Source organism: Dendrobates tinctorius, unplaced genomic scaffold (assembly GCF_039654945.1).
Source record: "Dendrobates tinctorius isolate UK_male_01 unplaced genomic scaffold, ASM3965494v1 ptg000044l, whole genome shotgun sequence".
Taxonomy (NCBI): domain Eukaryota; kingdom Metazoa; phylum Chordata; class Amphibia; order Anura; family Dendrobatidae; genus Dendrobates; species Dendrobates tinctorius.
This window is the reverse complement of record NW_027361712.1, coordinates 19,079,707-19,096,879: the sequence shown is the minus strand read 5'-3', so window position 1 is coordinate 19,096,879 and position 17,173 is coordinate 19,079,707. Positions and strand designations below refer to the sequence as shown.

Genomic DNA, 17,173 nt, shown 5'->3' with positions numbered 1-17,173 from the left:
ACCAGAGTCATAACCGCAATGTTATTGTGTTATTTTACTTTCACTTTGATGCTTGTATTTTTCCCTCCGTTGCAGTGCATTCTGGTAAGCTTTGCAGTGCATTCTGGTAGGTTTTGCAAAGCATTATGGTTAGTTCAGCCTCCATTTCTCTTAGTTCTCCATTTTCCTTCAGCCTGCATTCAGGAAGCATCTCATTTCTCTTCTCCCCTTGTGATAGCATCACTGGTACGTATTTATGCTTCCTGTATCTAATTCCTGTCTCATATTAGCCTGGTTAATTAGTCCTTCCCCTGGTTAGCTATTAGTGCAGATGTTGATTTATAATGTATTATGTATAATATGAATTCCTGATGTACCCCGTACTGACTGATTGTATGTATTATGTTTTGTTTGCAGTTTCACCACATCAATATACCATCACGTTCAATAAAAGCACAGATTCAACTACAGTCTCCTTATTGGACCCGGTATAGCGGTTTAGCTGCCTGTATGGCTACAAGAATTCTGCTTCATTTAGTGAGGACAGAACAATTATGGATATGACTTATATCATGCATATGTTGGTGCTTATATAAATGTCACATGATCCCAGAGCCTGTATTTATTCCCTCGATCACCTATTGTGCACTTTACTTGGGTAAACTCCTTTCCTTTCTATATGTACCATAATGTCATTTTATGAATTTGAATTTTTATTTGAACTGTAACTTGAATAAAATGTATTACTTCTCTAACACTCTTCTTGTGAGTGGTGTGCTTTGGATACTCTGTATCCACTTATGAGCAACGTCCTGGCAATGCGCCAGGCTGTCCAACCTTTTGCATCTGCCCATTTTCCTTTTTGTAATTTTTAAAATGTAAAAGATGAATAATATATATACAGTATATATACTGTATATATATATATATATATATATATATATATATACAGTATATATATATATATATATATATATACACACAGCTCTGGCAAAAATTAAGAGACCACCACATCAAAACCCTGTCATGGGCAGCCCATTCTCCAGACATGAACCCCATTGAAAACCTCTGGAATGTACGGTAATCAAGAGGATGGTGGATAGTCACAAGCCATCAAACAAAGAAGAACTGCTTAAATTTTTTCGCCAGAAGCAGTGTGAAAGGCTGGTGCAAGCATGCCAAGATGCATGAAAGCTGTTTTTAAAAATCATGGTTATGCTACAAAATACTGATTTCTGTATATACACTTATCAAAAAAATAAAAGGAACACTCAAATAACACATCCTAGATCTGAATGAATGAAATATTCTCATTGAATACTTTGCTCTGTACAAAGTTGAATGTGCTGACAACAAAATCACATAAAAATCATCAATGGAAATCAAATTTATTAACCAATAGAGGTCTGGATTTGGAGTCACACACAAAATTAAAGTGGAATGTAATGTCCTTAAAACAAGTCAAAATGATGCTCAGTAGTGTGTGTGTGGCCTCCACGTGCCTATATGACCTCCCTGTGCCTGTATGACCTCGCTACAATGCCTGGGCATGCTCCCGATGAGGCGGCGGATGGTCTCCTGACGGATCTCCTCCCAGACCTGGACTAAAGCATCCACCAACTCCTGGACAGTCTGTGGTGCAACGTGACGTTGGTGGATGGAGTGAGACATGATAGCCCATATGTGCTCAATCGGATTCAGGTCTGGGGAACGGGCGGGCCAGTTCATAGCTTCAATGTCTTCATCTTGCAGGAACTGCTGACACACTCCTGCCTCATGAGGTCTGGCACTGTCCTGCATTAGGAGGAACCCAGGGCCAACCGCACCAGCATATGGTCTCACAAGGGGTCTATGGATCTCATCTTGGTACCTAATGGCAGTCAGGCTACCTCTGGCGAGCACATGAAGGGCTGTGTGGCCCACCAAAGAAATGCCACCCTACACCATTACTGACCACTGCCAAAACGGTCATGCTGAAGGATGTTGCAGGCAGCAGATCGCTCTCCACGGCGTCTCCAGACTCTGTCACGTGCTCAGTGTGAACCTGCTTTCAACTGTAAAGCGCACAGGGCGTTCTGTGGCAAATGCCAAGCATCCTGCACGTGTTGGGCTGTGAGCACAACCCCCATCTGTCGACATCGGGCACTCAGACCATCCTCATGGAGTCGGTTTCTAACTGTTTGTGCAGACACACGCACATTTGTGGCATGCTGGAGGTCATTTTGCAGGGCTCTGGCAGTGCTTCTCCTGTTCCTCCTTGCACAAAGGCGGAGGTTGCGGTCCTGTTGCTGGGTTGTTGCCCACCTACGGCCCCCTCCACATCTCCTGGTGTACTGGCATGTCTCCTCGTAGCACCTCCAGCCTCTGGACACTACACTGACATATACAGCAAACCTTCTTGCCACAGCTCACATTGATGTGCTATCCTGGATGAGCTGTACTACCTGAGCCACTTGTGTGGGTTGTAGAGTCCGTCTCATGTTACCATGAGTGTAAAAGCACAACCAACATTCAAAAGTGACCAAAACATCAGCCAGAAAGCATTGGTACTGAGATGTGGTCTGTGGTCCCCACCTGCAGAACCACTCCTTTATTGAGTGTGTCTTGATAATTGCCAATAATGTCTATCTGTTGTCTATTCCATTTGCACAACAGCATGTGAAATTAATTGACAATCAGTGTTGCTTCCTAAGTGGACAGTTGATTTCACAGAAGTTTGATTTACTTGGCGTTATACTCTGTTGTTTAAGTGTTGCCTTTATTTTTTTGAGCAGTGTATATATATATATATATATATATATATATATTGTGAGGTAGCGCTGTCATTTAGTTAGGGGATTCTCGCTAGGCAGCGAACAAATCAAATCCGGCACAGGTTTTCCGTCAAAACATAGCAGTCCATGCGGTTTATTATGCAGCATAAACCGTGACCAATAACATACAGTTCATTTCACCAGCATAGCGTCCATTACAGAGTTTCCCTCTGTTAGCAATGTCCAGCATACACAGGTTCTTCAGCCTCATCATTATCTCACCCACGTCAGGGTTTCCTCATGGCTGTTGCTCCCCACTGCAGACATCCACTCTCTCAGGTCCTTCAGGCATTTTCACACTCTTTACAACCGTGCATTAAACAAACCCCCTGGGTAGGTTTGTAGGTAACCAGGCCCCCCAACTCTTTAGTTACCTGGAGACTTCTCCCTCACATATTAACGCAGCACCTCAGCAATGTCCTTGCTGATCACACATACATAAGTCTCCATCTCAAAGCCACCCACTTTGAGATACATAACGGCCACTCAACACTCTGCCATTCATCCCTTCTCCTGGGACCTCCACCCAGTGCCCCCTAGCGGACACAGTGGTTACTACACCACATACCTCCCCCCTCTGTTCAAATTTGTGGGGTTGAACACACAACATTACATCAGGCTCTCGAGACCGGGCACTCATTACACCTTGCCCCACAGGTCGAGAGAACCTTTTCCATCTGTCATACGGCCTCCTCTCTACGTTCGGCCTCCCCCGCCCCCAGCGGTAAGAATATCGGTCCTGATCTTTGACCCTCCAGTTACAGTCTGTCTGTGTCATCAGACGATGTCTAGTCACCACCTTCGTCTCTCTATTTATTCCGTTCCCCGACCATCTCCCCCAGTACGGTCATCCGTCTTACTTGAGTCTACTGTCTGGCCTGAGTCTGACCCACTCAGCGTCTCAAAGGAACTAATGTCTCTCAGCCTCGTATGGCCCGTCGAACTGCCACTCACTGACATTCTTCGGCCACCTGTCCGGTCACTTCTTGGTGGAACCCTTCGGGTCCTTACATCTTGTTGGGTTGGAGGCGGCCGCCACCTGGTATTCCGTACTTCTTCATTAATTCGCCGACGGTCCAGCTTCAACTGCTCAATTTCTTGCAGGTACTCCACTCGATACTCCACGAGCATCCGAAAGTCTCTCAGGCTTTCCACGGAGCCAACCACCATGATGGGAATCCTATCCACTTCACTGGATATGTGGTCTTCATCATCAGGAGGGATCCTCACCCTCACCACACTGGAGATATTCACAAGGTCCTGCATTACCTTCCTGGATCTTCCAATGATTCTTCCAGCCTCATCATTATCTCACCCACATCAGGGTTTCCTCATGGCTGTTGCTCCCCACTGCAGACATCCACTCTCTCCTCTGGGACTCTCAGACGCTGACAGCCATTACACACAGCCACTCCACAGGTTGTTAGCCAGGCGACAACTCTCCTCATGGGACCTTCCGCTCTGGACCAACCAGGTCCCTACATTCACCCCTTGTGACTCACCCCGGCCACATTATATCGTTCATGGCCACGCCCACTGGGTCACATGTCTATGACCTCATCACAGGTCCTTCAGGCATTTTCACACTCTTTACAACCGTGCTTTAAACACACCCCCTGGGTGGGTTTGTAGGTAACCAGCCCCCCCAACTCTCTAGTTACCTGGAGACTTCTCCCTCACATATTAACGCAGCACCTCAGCAATGTCCTTGCTGATCACACATACCGTATATACTCGAGTATAAGCCGACCCCCCTAATTTTGCCACAAAAAAACTGGGAAAACTTATTGACTCGAGTATAAGCCTAGGGTGGGAAATGCTCCATAGATTATTCCCCCATATGGTGTCCCCAGAAGAATCTCCATAGATTGTTCCCCCATATACTGCCCCCCATAAGAAGCTCCATAGATTATTCCCCCATATACTGCCCCCATTAGAAGCTCCATAGATTATTCCCCCATATGCTGCCCCCATAAGAAGCTCCATATTGTTCCCCCATATACTGCCCCCATAAGCAGCTCCATAGATTATTACCCCATATACTGCCCCCATAAGAAGCTCCATAGATTGTTCCCCCATATACTGCCCCCATTAGAAGCTCCTAAAGATTATTCCCCCATGTGCTGCCGCTGCTGCAGCATGTAAAAATAAAAAAAATTACATACTCACCTCTCCGTCGCTGGGTGTGAGATACTCACCTGTCCTGCGTCCATGGCTGCTCACCGCTATCTGCCACGTCATCAGTCAGTGACGTTCAGACTGCAGGGGGCGCGGCGCGCACTAATCACGTCACCGCGCCCTCTGCTGTCTCAAGTCACTGACCGATGACAGACAGCAGCAAGCAGCCATGGACGCAGGACAGGTGAGTATCGCTATACTTACCCGTCCTGACGCTGTCGCTTGAGCCCCAAGCTTCTCCGCGCTCTCTCTTCCTGCGTTCAGCGGTCATGTGATACCGCTCATTAAAACTCATGAATATGCGCATATTCATGAGTTTTAATGAGCGGTACCACGTGACCGCTGAAGGCAGGAACAGAGAGCGCGGAGAAGCTGGGGGCTCAAGAGACAGCGTCAGGACGGGTAAGTATGACCTGACACCCCGGCCCCCCTCTCCCCCTCCGACCCCCCGGTGTATATGACTCGAATATAAGCCGAGAGGGGGACTGTCAGCCCAAAAAAACGGGCTGAAAATCTCGGCTTATATTCGAGTATATACGGTAAGTCTCCATCTCAAAGCCACCCACTTTGAGATACATAACGGCCACTCAACACTCTGCCATTCTTCCCTTCTCCTGGGACCTCCACACAGCGCCCCCTAGCGGACACAGTGGTTACTATACCACTATATATATATATATTATACCACTTTCAAATGTTCTGAAGGATGTGGAGATACCACATATGCAGCTGTACAGTATTGCTTAGCCACAAGGCGAGATTCGGGTGGGGCAGAGCGCTATTTTCCTCCTGGAGCGCAGATTCCTCCTGGAGTGCAGGGTTTGCTGGAAGAGTTTCAGGACCCCATGTACAGAGACCTCAAGTACTAGAAGAGCAGAATCCCCCCTCAAGTGACCCATTTTGGAAATTTTACCTCTTTGGGAATTTATCTAGAGGTGTAGTGACGATTTTGACTTTTTGATTTCTAGAAACAAGCAGCAGTGGATGTTTCTAAATGAATATTGCAAAAAGCCATTGGGGTGCCCGTCCGTTGCAGTCACCAGTAGGTGGTAGCTTCTGGGGACATGCATCTGTAAATTAGGCAAGTTCTCATCGCTGTAATCTCATCTCCTGAGATCTTGATGCCGAGATCTCCATCTGCACATGCGCTGCTCCCCGACGGCCATTTTCCCGGAGTCCACCGCACAGGAAACCACGGAACTGCGGGGGGGCTCTGGCCTTTCATGAAATGTCGTCAGAGCGCCTCTGCAGCGGTGGACACTCCGGGCAGCAGCGGCGGCGGACACCCCGGGCAGCAGCGACGGCAGCGGACACCGTGGGAAGCAGCGGCGGCGGACACCCCGGGCAGCAGCACCGGGCACCCCAGCAACACCGCCGGGGACACCCGCAGCGCACTGCACATCGGCCACCTCCTCATCCCAACCTGCGGCCTGCAGCATCACCCCACTCCTGCCACCTCCAGCAGCGACCCTGGGACCCCACTTCACCGCAGCCACCACCCCCGGTAAGCAATAAGACGCATGGATTATAAGAAACACCACCATTTTATTAAAAAACAATGTTTTTCCTATTTTACTCCTCAAAATTTGGGTTGCATCTTATAATCTGAAAAATTCAGTAAACAGTAAAATGTAAAACACAAACAAAAAAATGAACATTTAGTTGTGCCGAGTCCATAATTTTACAAACAAATAAAATCTTAAATTATTAATCCTACAGTTGTGGCCAAAAGTATTGACACCCATGCAATTCTGTCAGATAATACTCAGTTTCTTCCTGAAAATGATTGCAAACACAAATTCTTTGGTATTATTATCTTCATTTAATTTGTCTTAAATGAAAAAACACAAAAAGAATTGTCCTAAAGCCAAATTGGATATAATTCCACACCAAACATAAAAAAGAGGGTGGACAAAAGTATTGGCACTGTTCGAAAAATCATGTGATGCTTCTCTAATTTGTGTAATTAACAGCACCTGTAACTTACCTGTGTCACCTAACAGGTGTTGGGAATAACTAAATCACTTGCAGCCAGTTGACATGGATTAAAGTTGACTCAACCTCTGTCCTGTGTCCTTGTGTGTACCACATTGAGCATGGAGAAAAGAAAGAAGACCAAAGAACTGTCTGAGGACTTGAGAAACCAAATTGTGAGGAAGCATGAGCAATCTCAAGGCTACAAGTCCATCTCCAAAGACCTGAGTGTTCCTGTGTCTACCGTGCGCAGTGTCATCAAGAAGATTAAAGCCCATGGCACTGTGGCTAACCTCCCTAGATGTGGACGGAAAAGAAAAATTGACAAGAGATTTCAACGCAAGATTGTGCGGATGTTGGATAAAGAACCTCGACTAACATCCAAACAAGTTCAAGCTGCCCTGCAGTCCGAGGGTACAACAGTGTCAACCCATACTATCCGTCGGTGTCTGAATGAAAAGGGACTGTATGGTAGGAGACCCAGGAAGACCCCACTTCTTACCCCGAGACATAAAAAAAGCCAGCCTGGAGTTTGCCAAAACTTACCTGAAAAAGCCTAAAACGTTTTGGAAGAATGTTCTCTGGTCAGATGAGACAAAAGTAGAGCTTTTTGGGCAAAGGCATCAACATAGAGTTTACAGGAGAAAAAAAGAGGCATTCAAAGAAAAGAACACTGTCCCTACAGTCAAACATGGCGGAGGTTCCCTGATGTTTTGGGGTTGCTTTGCTGCCTCTGGCACTGGACTGCTTGACCATGTGCATGGCATTATGAAGTCTGAAGACTACCAACAAACTTTGAAGCATAATGTAGGGCCCAGTGTGAGAAAGCTGGGTCTCACTCAGAGGTCATGGGTCTTCCAGCAGGACAATGACCCAAAACACACTTCAAAAAGCACTAGAAAATGGTTTGAGAGAAAGCACTGGAGACTTCTAAGGTGGCCAGCAATGAGTCCAGACCTGAATCCCATAGAACACCTGTGGAGAGATCTAAAAATGGCAGTTTGGAGAAGGCACCCTTCAAATATCAGGGACCTGGAGCAGTTTGCCAAAGAAGAATGGTCTAAAATTCCAGCAGAGCTTTGTAAGAAACTCATTGATGGTTACCGGAAGCGGTTGGTCGCAGTTATTTTGGCTAAAGGTTGTGCAACCAAGTATTAGGCTGAGGGTGCCAATACTATTGTCTGGCCCATTTTTGGAGTTTTGTGTGAAATGATCAATGTTTTGCTTTTTGCGTCATTCTCTTTTGTGTTTTTTCATTTAAGACAAATTAAATGAAGATAATAATACCAAAGAATTTGTGTTTGCAATCATTTTCAGGAAGAAACTGAGTATTATCTGACAGAATTGAAGGGGTGTCAATACTTTTGGCCACAACTGTATAAAGTGAACATTGAAACAGGAAAAAAATATTGAAATGCAAGAATTGGTAATTTTTGTTCTCCACACTTCCTCAAAACATGTATTGAAAAGCAATCAAAATGTCATACAAAATGTCATATGTACCCCAAAATAATATAACTGAAATGAGCAGCTTGCTTAACCCCTTTAGACCCAAGGGTGGTTTGCCTATTTTTACAATTTTGACCACTGTCCCTTTATGAGGTAATAACTACAGAACACTTCCATGGATCCTGGTGATTCTGACATTGTTTTCTCGTGACATATTGTACTTCATGTTAGTGGTAAAATTTCATTCATATAACTTGCATTTATTTGTGGAAAAAACGGAAATGTGGCGAAAATTTTGAAAATTTTGCAATTTTTCTACTTTGAATTTTTATGCCCTTAAATCACAGAGATATTGCACACAAAAAACATAATAAGTAACATTTCCCACATGTTTACTTTACATCAGCACAATTTTGGAACCAAAATTTTTTTTTTTTTTAGGAAGTTATAAGGGTTAAAAGTTGACCAGCGATTTCTCATTTGTCCAACACCATTTTTTTAGGGAACACATCGCATTTGAAGTCACTTTGAGGGGTTCATATGATAGAAAATACCCAAAAGTGACACCATTCTAAAAACTGCACCCCTCAAAGTGCTCAAAACCACATTCAAAGAAGTTTATTAACCCTTCAGGTGCTTCACAGGAATTTTCTGAATGTTTAAAAAAATAATGAACATTTAACTTTTTTTTTTCACAAAAAAAATTACTTCAGGTCCAATTTTTTTTTTTTTTACCAAGAGTAACAGGAGAAATTGGACTGCAAAAGTTCTTGTGCAATTTGTCCTGATTACGCTGATACCTGATATGTGGGGAAAACCCACTGTTTCGGCGCATGGCAGACCTCAGAAGGGAAGGAGCGCCGTTTGACTTTTTCAATGCAAAATTGGCTGGAATTGAGCCCCTGATGTGCCTAAACAGTGGAAACCACCCACAAGTGACCCCATTTTAGAAACTAGACCCACAAGGAACTTATCTAGATGTGTGGTGAGAACTTTGAACCCCCAAGGGCTTCACAGAAGTTTATAACGTACAGCCGTACGATTAAAAAAAATCATATTTTTTCCACAAAAATGATCTTTTCACCCCCAATTTTTATTTTCTCAAGGCTAACAGGACCCCAAACGTTATTGTGCAATTTATCCTGAGTACATTGAGATACCCCATATGTGGGGGTAAATGACTATTTGGGTGCATGGCAGAGCTCGGAAGGGAAGCAGTGCCATTTGACTTTTTTGGCTGGAATTGAGATCGGATGCCATGTCATGTTTGGAAAGCCCCTGATGTGTCTAAACAGTGGAAACCCGCCACAAATGACACCGTTTTGGAAACTAGACCCCCCCTAGGAACTTATCTAGATGTGTAGTGAGAACTTTGAACCCCCAAGGGCTTCACAGACGTTTATAACAAACAGCCGTAAAATTAAAAAATTATATTTTTTCCAAAAAAATGATCTTTTCACTCCCAATTTTTATTTTCCCAAGGGTAACAGGACTCCAAAAGCTATTGTGCAATTTGTCCTGAGTACTCTAATACCCCACATGTGGGGGTAAACCACTATTTGGGCGCATGGCAGAGCTCGGAAGGGAAGCAGCGCCATTTGACTTTTTTGGCTGGAATTGAGATCGGACACCATGCCGCGTTTGGAAAGCCCCTGATGTGCCTAAACAGTGGAAACCCCCCACAAATGACACCATTTTGGAAACTAGACCCCCCAAGGAACCTATCTAGATGTGTGGTGAGCACTTTGAACCCCCAAGGGCTTCACAGAAGTTTATAACGCCCAGGCGTGAAAATAAAAAAATCATATCTTTTCCACTAACAAGATCTTTTAGTCCCCAATTTTTTTAATTTCCCAAGGGTAACAGGAGAAATTGGACCCCAAAAGTTGTTGTCTAATTTGTCCTGAGTATGCTGAAATCCCATATGTGGGAGAAAACTACTGTATGGGCACACGTCGGGGCTCGGAAGTGAAGTAGTGACGTTTTGGAATGCAGACTTTGATGGAATGGTCTGCGGGTGTCATGTTGCCTTTGGAGAGCCCCTGATGTGCCCAATCTGGAAACCCCCCACAAGAGACCCCATTTTGGAAACTAGACTCCCCAAGGAACTTATCTAGATGTGTGGTGAGCACTTTGAGGCCCCAAGTGCTTCACAGAAGTTTATAACGTAGAGCTATAAAAATAAAAAAAATCATTTTTTTCCACAAAAATGACATTTTTGCCCCCAATTTTTTATTTTCCCAAGGGTAACAGGAGAAATTGGACCCCAAAAGTTGTTGTGCAATTTGTCCTGAGTAGGCTGATATCCCATATGTGGGGGTAAACCACTGTTTGGGCGCATGGCAGAGCTTGGAAGGGAAGGAGCACCGTTTGACTTTTTCAACGCAGAATTGGCTGGAATTGAGATCAGACGCCATGTTGCGTTTGGAGAGCCCCTGATGTGCCTAAACAGTGGAAAATCCCCAATTCTAACTTCAACCCTAACCCCAACACACCCCTAACCCTAATCTCAGCCCTAACCCTAACGGGAAAATGGAAATAAATACTTTTTTTAAAATTTTTATTATTTTTCCCTAACTAAGGGGGTGATAAAGGGGGGGGTTGATTTACTATTTTTAGCGGGTTTTTATGTTTGGCAGCTGTCATACGCAAAGATGCTTTTAATTGTAAAAATAGTTTTTGCATCACCACATTTTGAGAGCTATAATTTTTCCATATTTTGACCCACCGATTCATGTGAGGTCTTATTTTTTGATCGCTTTTTATTCTGATTTTTGGGACGCTGAATTAACAAAAACCAGCATTTCATTAATTTCTTTTGGGGGGGAGAGTTTAGACCGTTCCGCGTGTGGTAAAATTGATAAAGCGGTTTTATTCTTCGGGTCAGTACGATTACAGCGATACCTCATTTATGGTTTTTTTATGTTTTGGTGCTTTTATGCAATGAAAACAATTTTATATAAAAAAAATAATTATTTTTGCATCGCTTTATTCTGTGAGCTATAACTTTTTAATTTTTTTCGCTGATGATGCTATATGGTGGCTCGTTTTTTGCAGGACAAGATGTCGTTTTCAGCGGTACCATGTTTATTTATATATGTCTTTTTGATCGCATGTTATTTCACTTTTTGCTCGCCGGTATGATGATAAAGCATTGTTTTTTGTTTTGTTTTTTTATTTCTATTTTTTAAGGGGTTCACTAAAGGGGTTAACTAGTGGGAGTGTTTTATAGGGCGGGTCATTACGGAAGCGGCGATACTAAATATGTGTACTTTTGCAAATAAAAAAGTACCAGCAAAAAGTGTCATATGCCCATGCTATAAGGCAACTCAATATCATATTATAGAAAAGGAGAAACAGCGAGTAAATGTAGCCAAAAGTATGAAAAGATGATTATATTTATCAAACAAGTTAAACTTTAATAAATATTTACAATACAGGCATCATTTATAGAACAACATGCATAGGCATATATCAATGTCATGTGACTGACTCCAAAGGTCAATGTAATGACCAAGAAAGACGGAACAAATAATGCGAATATATATATCGTTCAAAGAGAAAGAGTTTTTTTCTATTTGTTTGTTATTCACATATTCTCTAGAGCTGGGGTTTTAAAACAGTGTGAACTTCCCCAAAAATCCACTATTAGTATGCCGCAAAATAAATACCTACACATAGACACAAATAAACTCTTTTGCAATAAAGTGCACAATCAAGAGAGGTCTATAAGAAGATAAGTGCAGAGTAATTACCCATAGCGGTATGTGTGCAGTCCCGTCTGGACCTCGGTCAGATACCCCGACGCGCGTTTCATGATGTCGCTTCCTCAGGGGGCTGATCGCGCTGATGTACCATTCCGTCCCCGGTCATATGGGCCGGGTACCGTGGACGGGATAGTACGTCTGATGTCAGAAAGGGGTTAAAAAACAAGCAATCTTCCTGAGATAAACCACAGGTAAAACCTGTCAGTCAGCGGTCTTCTCATACAGAACACAGGAGCACTTGGTAGAACGAGCACTCCTCGTATGGTAATGTTGGCTGAGATGGCATAAAAATAGGCATATTACTATTACATCAGAATTCCAGGTTAGACTTTAACAGTTTTCTGACACTTACACTGCCTGTTCCCGATTGAGATCTAACATATGGAGACTCTGCAGATGATGAATGGCTGAAATTAAACACATGAATTAATTAAAAGTAGAATATGTTTAAAATGAGAACAAATTTCACGTAACACTTTAAAATTCATAAGCCTGTCCACCAGGCAGTTACAAAGAAAAGGTTAATTAAAACTAATCTGTCAGCAAGATTTTGCTAAGTAAACTACAGACAGTGTCAGGTTGGTGCTTTTATACTGATTAAAATGAAACCTGGGGTGAAGAAATCCGTTTTGTGGTTTTTGTGTAATCAATGTTAGAAGTTTACAATAGAATCCCCAAAGACAAATATGGGCAGAAATAATACCTATATTCAGCAATCAATAATCCAAGTGGATTTTAACCTTTTTACATACCCATAAATTCTTAAGTTTAATGATGTAAACTCCAAAAAATATTATTAAAAGGAAAGAAAAAAGGGGAGTGCAATACATAAAAATATTTTTTAAAAAATAGCATTTATTTATTACAAAAGATATATTTGCATAGATACAATTTAAAAGAGACAAATAATGTTTCACATGTGACCCTAGATATTGTACTGTATATCCAGGACAAATGCCAGGCAGATATCATAAAAGCACAAAAACATAAATAACTATATCAATGTCAAAAATATTCAGTATTATTACAAACAATTATGACCATTAATTGATATGATTACAATGGCATTACATATATATAGGGACCTGCCCTCATTAAACAGCCAAAAGTAACTACTAAAAAAAACAAAATAAAGCTAATGCTTTTAGTGCTTACCCATATAGTATGGTGCCTGGTTGCCCTGGAGCTACATGTCACCCCTGACGTGCGTTTCGCATTTGCTTTTTCAAAAGTATTCTTATTATTAACAGTGACAGCAGACGTAGCGCGATGGGAGCAGTAGTCTAATCAGCCCACGCCTGCGGGTCACAGTCACGACTGCGGGCTCACGCTGACATCAGACAGCATGAACCTGCAGCGCTCTGACCGACAGTACCGGCGATAGCGTTACCGTGGGTCATAGTCATAGCTGCGGGTTCGCGCTGACATCTGACAGCATGATCCCGCAGCGCTCTGACCATTTATCTTACCAGCTGTAGCGTTGTCACCGATAAAAACTACTGCGCCAGTGTTTCCCAAGCTGTCACACAGATGAAAGCGTGGAAAACACCATAGGAAGCCGGTAAGACGCAAAACAAAAACTCAGCAAATCCGCAAACCTTTTTATAGATGCGCTTTTGCTACAAATTTGACTGACTCAATTGAAGTCAATGGGTGCAGAAACGCAAAAAGAATTGACATGCTGTAGAAAAAAAACACACTTCAAATACACACGGAAATTTACTGATCATGTGCACAACTCTTCAGGATTGTTTTTGAATAAGGATTACATAACGTTTTTGGCCCATTTCCGCATGGAAAAACTGCTGCGAAAATGCATCAAAAATGCACTGTGTGCACATAGCCTTAGAGATTCCTTATAGATGCAAGTAAAATGGATTTATGCAACATCTGTTGATAGTACAGTTCACATTGTGAACCTATCACATTTTTAATGATTTAATATAAAAGCAAAAGTAATAACAATCATTTCACAAATTATAAACAAGGAATAAACCAAGTGGGAGACAAACTTTCTTCCTTGACACAATCATCTCAATTCCCAGGTTTTCTTCTTTGTTGATGTCACTCTCATGATGCGGTGCGCAAGGAAGCGTCTGTGCCAAGGCACTGTAACTGATGCTAGTCGTGCTCAGTGCTGCTGATATGCTGCTCCAGATGCAAAGCAGGAACGCTGGGCTGCTGTATGTAAAGGCAACCATTGTGCTGGTGAGTCAGCAACAACCCAGCAATCCTGCTCTTTATCTACTTGGTGGATAAGAGTGCAGCTCTGCACTGAAGTTACAATGTTCTGAAGACTCCAGCTTGTCAGTGTACTCATTGTGCCCCTCCCCCACTGTGTCACAGCAAACAGGTGAGCGGTCAGGTGCTGACAACAGAAACGACCTACTCAAAGAAGAGGTAAGCTGGACAAGAAGGGTTTTATTTCCAATACCTGTATATGGGCAATTTATATGCATTTTGTGTGTGTGTTTATACTGTTTGCATAAGTATAAAGTGTATATAAGAGCTGTATGCAAATGTGCAGTGCATGTGTATGTATACTGTCTGTGCGCTGCCTGCCTGCTTACGCACTGTCTGTGCACAGCCACTGACTGTGTGTACACAGTGCGCATTAACTGTGTCCGTGTGCAGCTGGCCTGTGTATGCACTGTCTGTGCACAGCCACTGTCTTGTGTATACACTGTGTGTGCGCAGCTGCTGTCTGACTGTGCACAGCCTGTCTGTGTATACATGCTGTGTGTGTATGTACACATGTGCGCAGAGTGTGTGTATGCGCTGAGTGTATGTTCATATACTGTATATAGTGTAGATATCTCAATTTGCCATGCGCCACCTTCCCAAAGTCCACCGCATTGAAAACCATAGAAGTGTGGGGGGTCCAGTGACATTTTTTTGAAAGCTCAAGGCCTACTGCATCCTCGTACTGCCGAACACCCCATCCTCCCATCTCTGGGCCCGCAGCATCTCTCCACACCTGCAGCCATCAGCAGCGACCCTACCTCTCGGGACCTGGCTCCACCATCTTGCGCGCCCCCCAGTTAAGGCAGCTACTGTAAAAGCGGACTATAAGACGCCCCACCATTTTATTCAAAAAATATATTTCCTATTTTCCTCCCCAAAACATGGGGTTCATCTTTTAATCTGCAAAATATGGTGTGTTTGTGTGTGTATATATATCAAATTCGGCACGTACGTTGCACATTCAGATTTGTCCTTGGATTCCCGAGTTTTTTTCGAAAAAGTCAGCCAAAGTTGGGTAAATGACCGAGTTCACTAAGGGCTCTTTCAAATGTCAGAGTTTCTGGTAGCGGCATCCATCACAGGACAGATGGATTATTATTTTCTTGGTGGACAGGTAAGGAATATTGTGGTTTATTATTTTAATTATGTTACAGGAGACCTTGGCTTCAGCGGAATGGGTGATGACGTGAGTATGGTTTAATTTAGATTCATTAAAGGAGTTTGTGTCATTCTTTCAATTAAATGACTTTACTCTGGCTGTGTGTTCATTTAAAATATAACTATTTTAATTCTTCATGAAAGCTTACAGCCTGCAATGACCCTGCTGCCTCCCCACCACTACTGGAGCTACCGCCTCACCAACACCGGAGCTACTGCAGCCCCCCAACCTACTGCCTCCTTCCTCACTATCCTGTAGAATATAAGCCAGCAAGGGCAGGGTCCTCTCCCTTCTGTATCAGTCTGTCATTGTTTGTTTAATGTAAGGGTATGTTCCTACGGTCAGGATTGCATCAGGATTTGACGCAGGTAAAATCTGCACCTGAGGTCACTGGCAGGTCACCTGCGTTTTTTATGCATTTTTACATGCGTTTTTGATGCGGATTTGTATGCGTTATTTGTAAGCTAAATATGTATTATTTAACAAAGAAAAAAAGATTTGTGATGTAATTTTTAGTCCAACCTCCTCTTTAACATTTGTCCAACCCACACTCCATTACAAACACAGATAGATGGAATGAGATAGACAGATCTATAGATAGATTTACAGATAGATAATAGATAGATCTATAGATATATCCAGGGCCGGTTTTAGGCAAAGTGGGGCCCTAGGCAAAGATTAAATTGGGGCCCCAAAAGCTAACATATTGGACATCACACAGAAGCATTTCGGTTGTATTTATATGCGCTGAGTTCAGGCCGCTAAATGAGTGTGATCGACAATATTGAAGTCGTTCAACACTTGTTTCCCGGCCTCTTTCCACCGTCTGAGAAAGAATGATGGGGACAGAACAATCACTAATGGATCACTAACAAATCACCATACAGTATCATGTTATCAGCAGCACATCTACAGTTTACACCCCATAGTCCTCCATATAATATAATCTGCCCCATAGTCCTCCATATAGTATAATAAACTCCTCAGTTCTCCATATTGCATAATACACTCCCCATAGTCCTCCATATATTAAAATACACTGCTCAGTCCACCATATAGTATAATTATTATTATTATTATTATTATTATTTATTGTTATAGCGCCATTTATTCCATGGCGCTTTACATGTGAGGGGGGTATACATAAAAACAAGTACAATAATCTTAAACTATACAAGTCATAACTGGTACAGGAGGAGAGAGGACCCTGCCCGCGAGGGCTCACAATCTTCAAGGGATGGGTGATAATACAGTAGGCGAGGGTAGAGCTGGTCGTGCAGCGGTTTGGTCGATCGGTGGTTACTGCAGGTTATAGGCTTGTCGGAAGAGGTGGGTCTTCAGGCTCTTTTTGAAGGTTTCGATGGTAGGTGAGAGTCTGATATGTTGTGGGTGGGATCAACCCAGAATGCACCTCTCTGTGATGTCACATAGGAAAGTCTATAAGGCATTTCCTGGGCAAACCAGCTCGGAACAGCTCAAGTCGTCGTGCTAGAAAGATCCAGATGAGCGGAGAAGTGCAGCTCCGCCTCCACCCACCTTAGCCGCATGGTCTGCCTAAGGAACAATATGGAACTGTGAGTGTAATCTCTTTGTTTTCTCCACTTTTATTT

At 43.1% G+C, this 17,173-nt stretch overlaps 1 protein-coding gene across 3 annotated transcripts in view; it reads right to left on the bottom strand.

Annotated features, from left to right (window-relative positions):
• The window catches only part of RNF212B (ring finger protein 212B), a 585,489-nt gene that overhangs the window by 215,343 nt on the left and 352,973 nt on the right, over positions 1-17,173 (bottom strand). For all 3 annotated transcript variants that reach the window (XM_073575552.1, XM_073575554.1, XM_073575553.1), the window contains one exon: positions 12,513-12,567. In XM_073575552.1, coding sequence (XP_073431653.1) covers positions 12,513-12,567 — 55 coding nt within the window. The remainder of the gene's footprint in view (positions 1-12,512; positions 12,568-17,173) is intronic.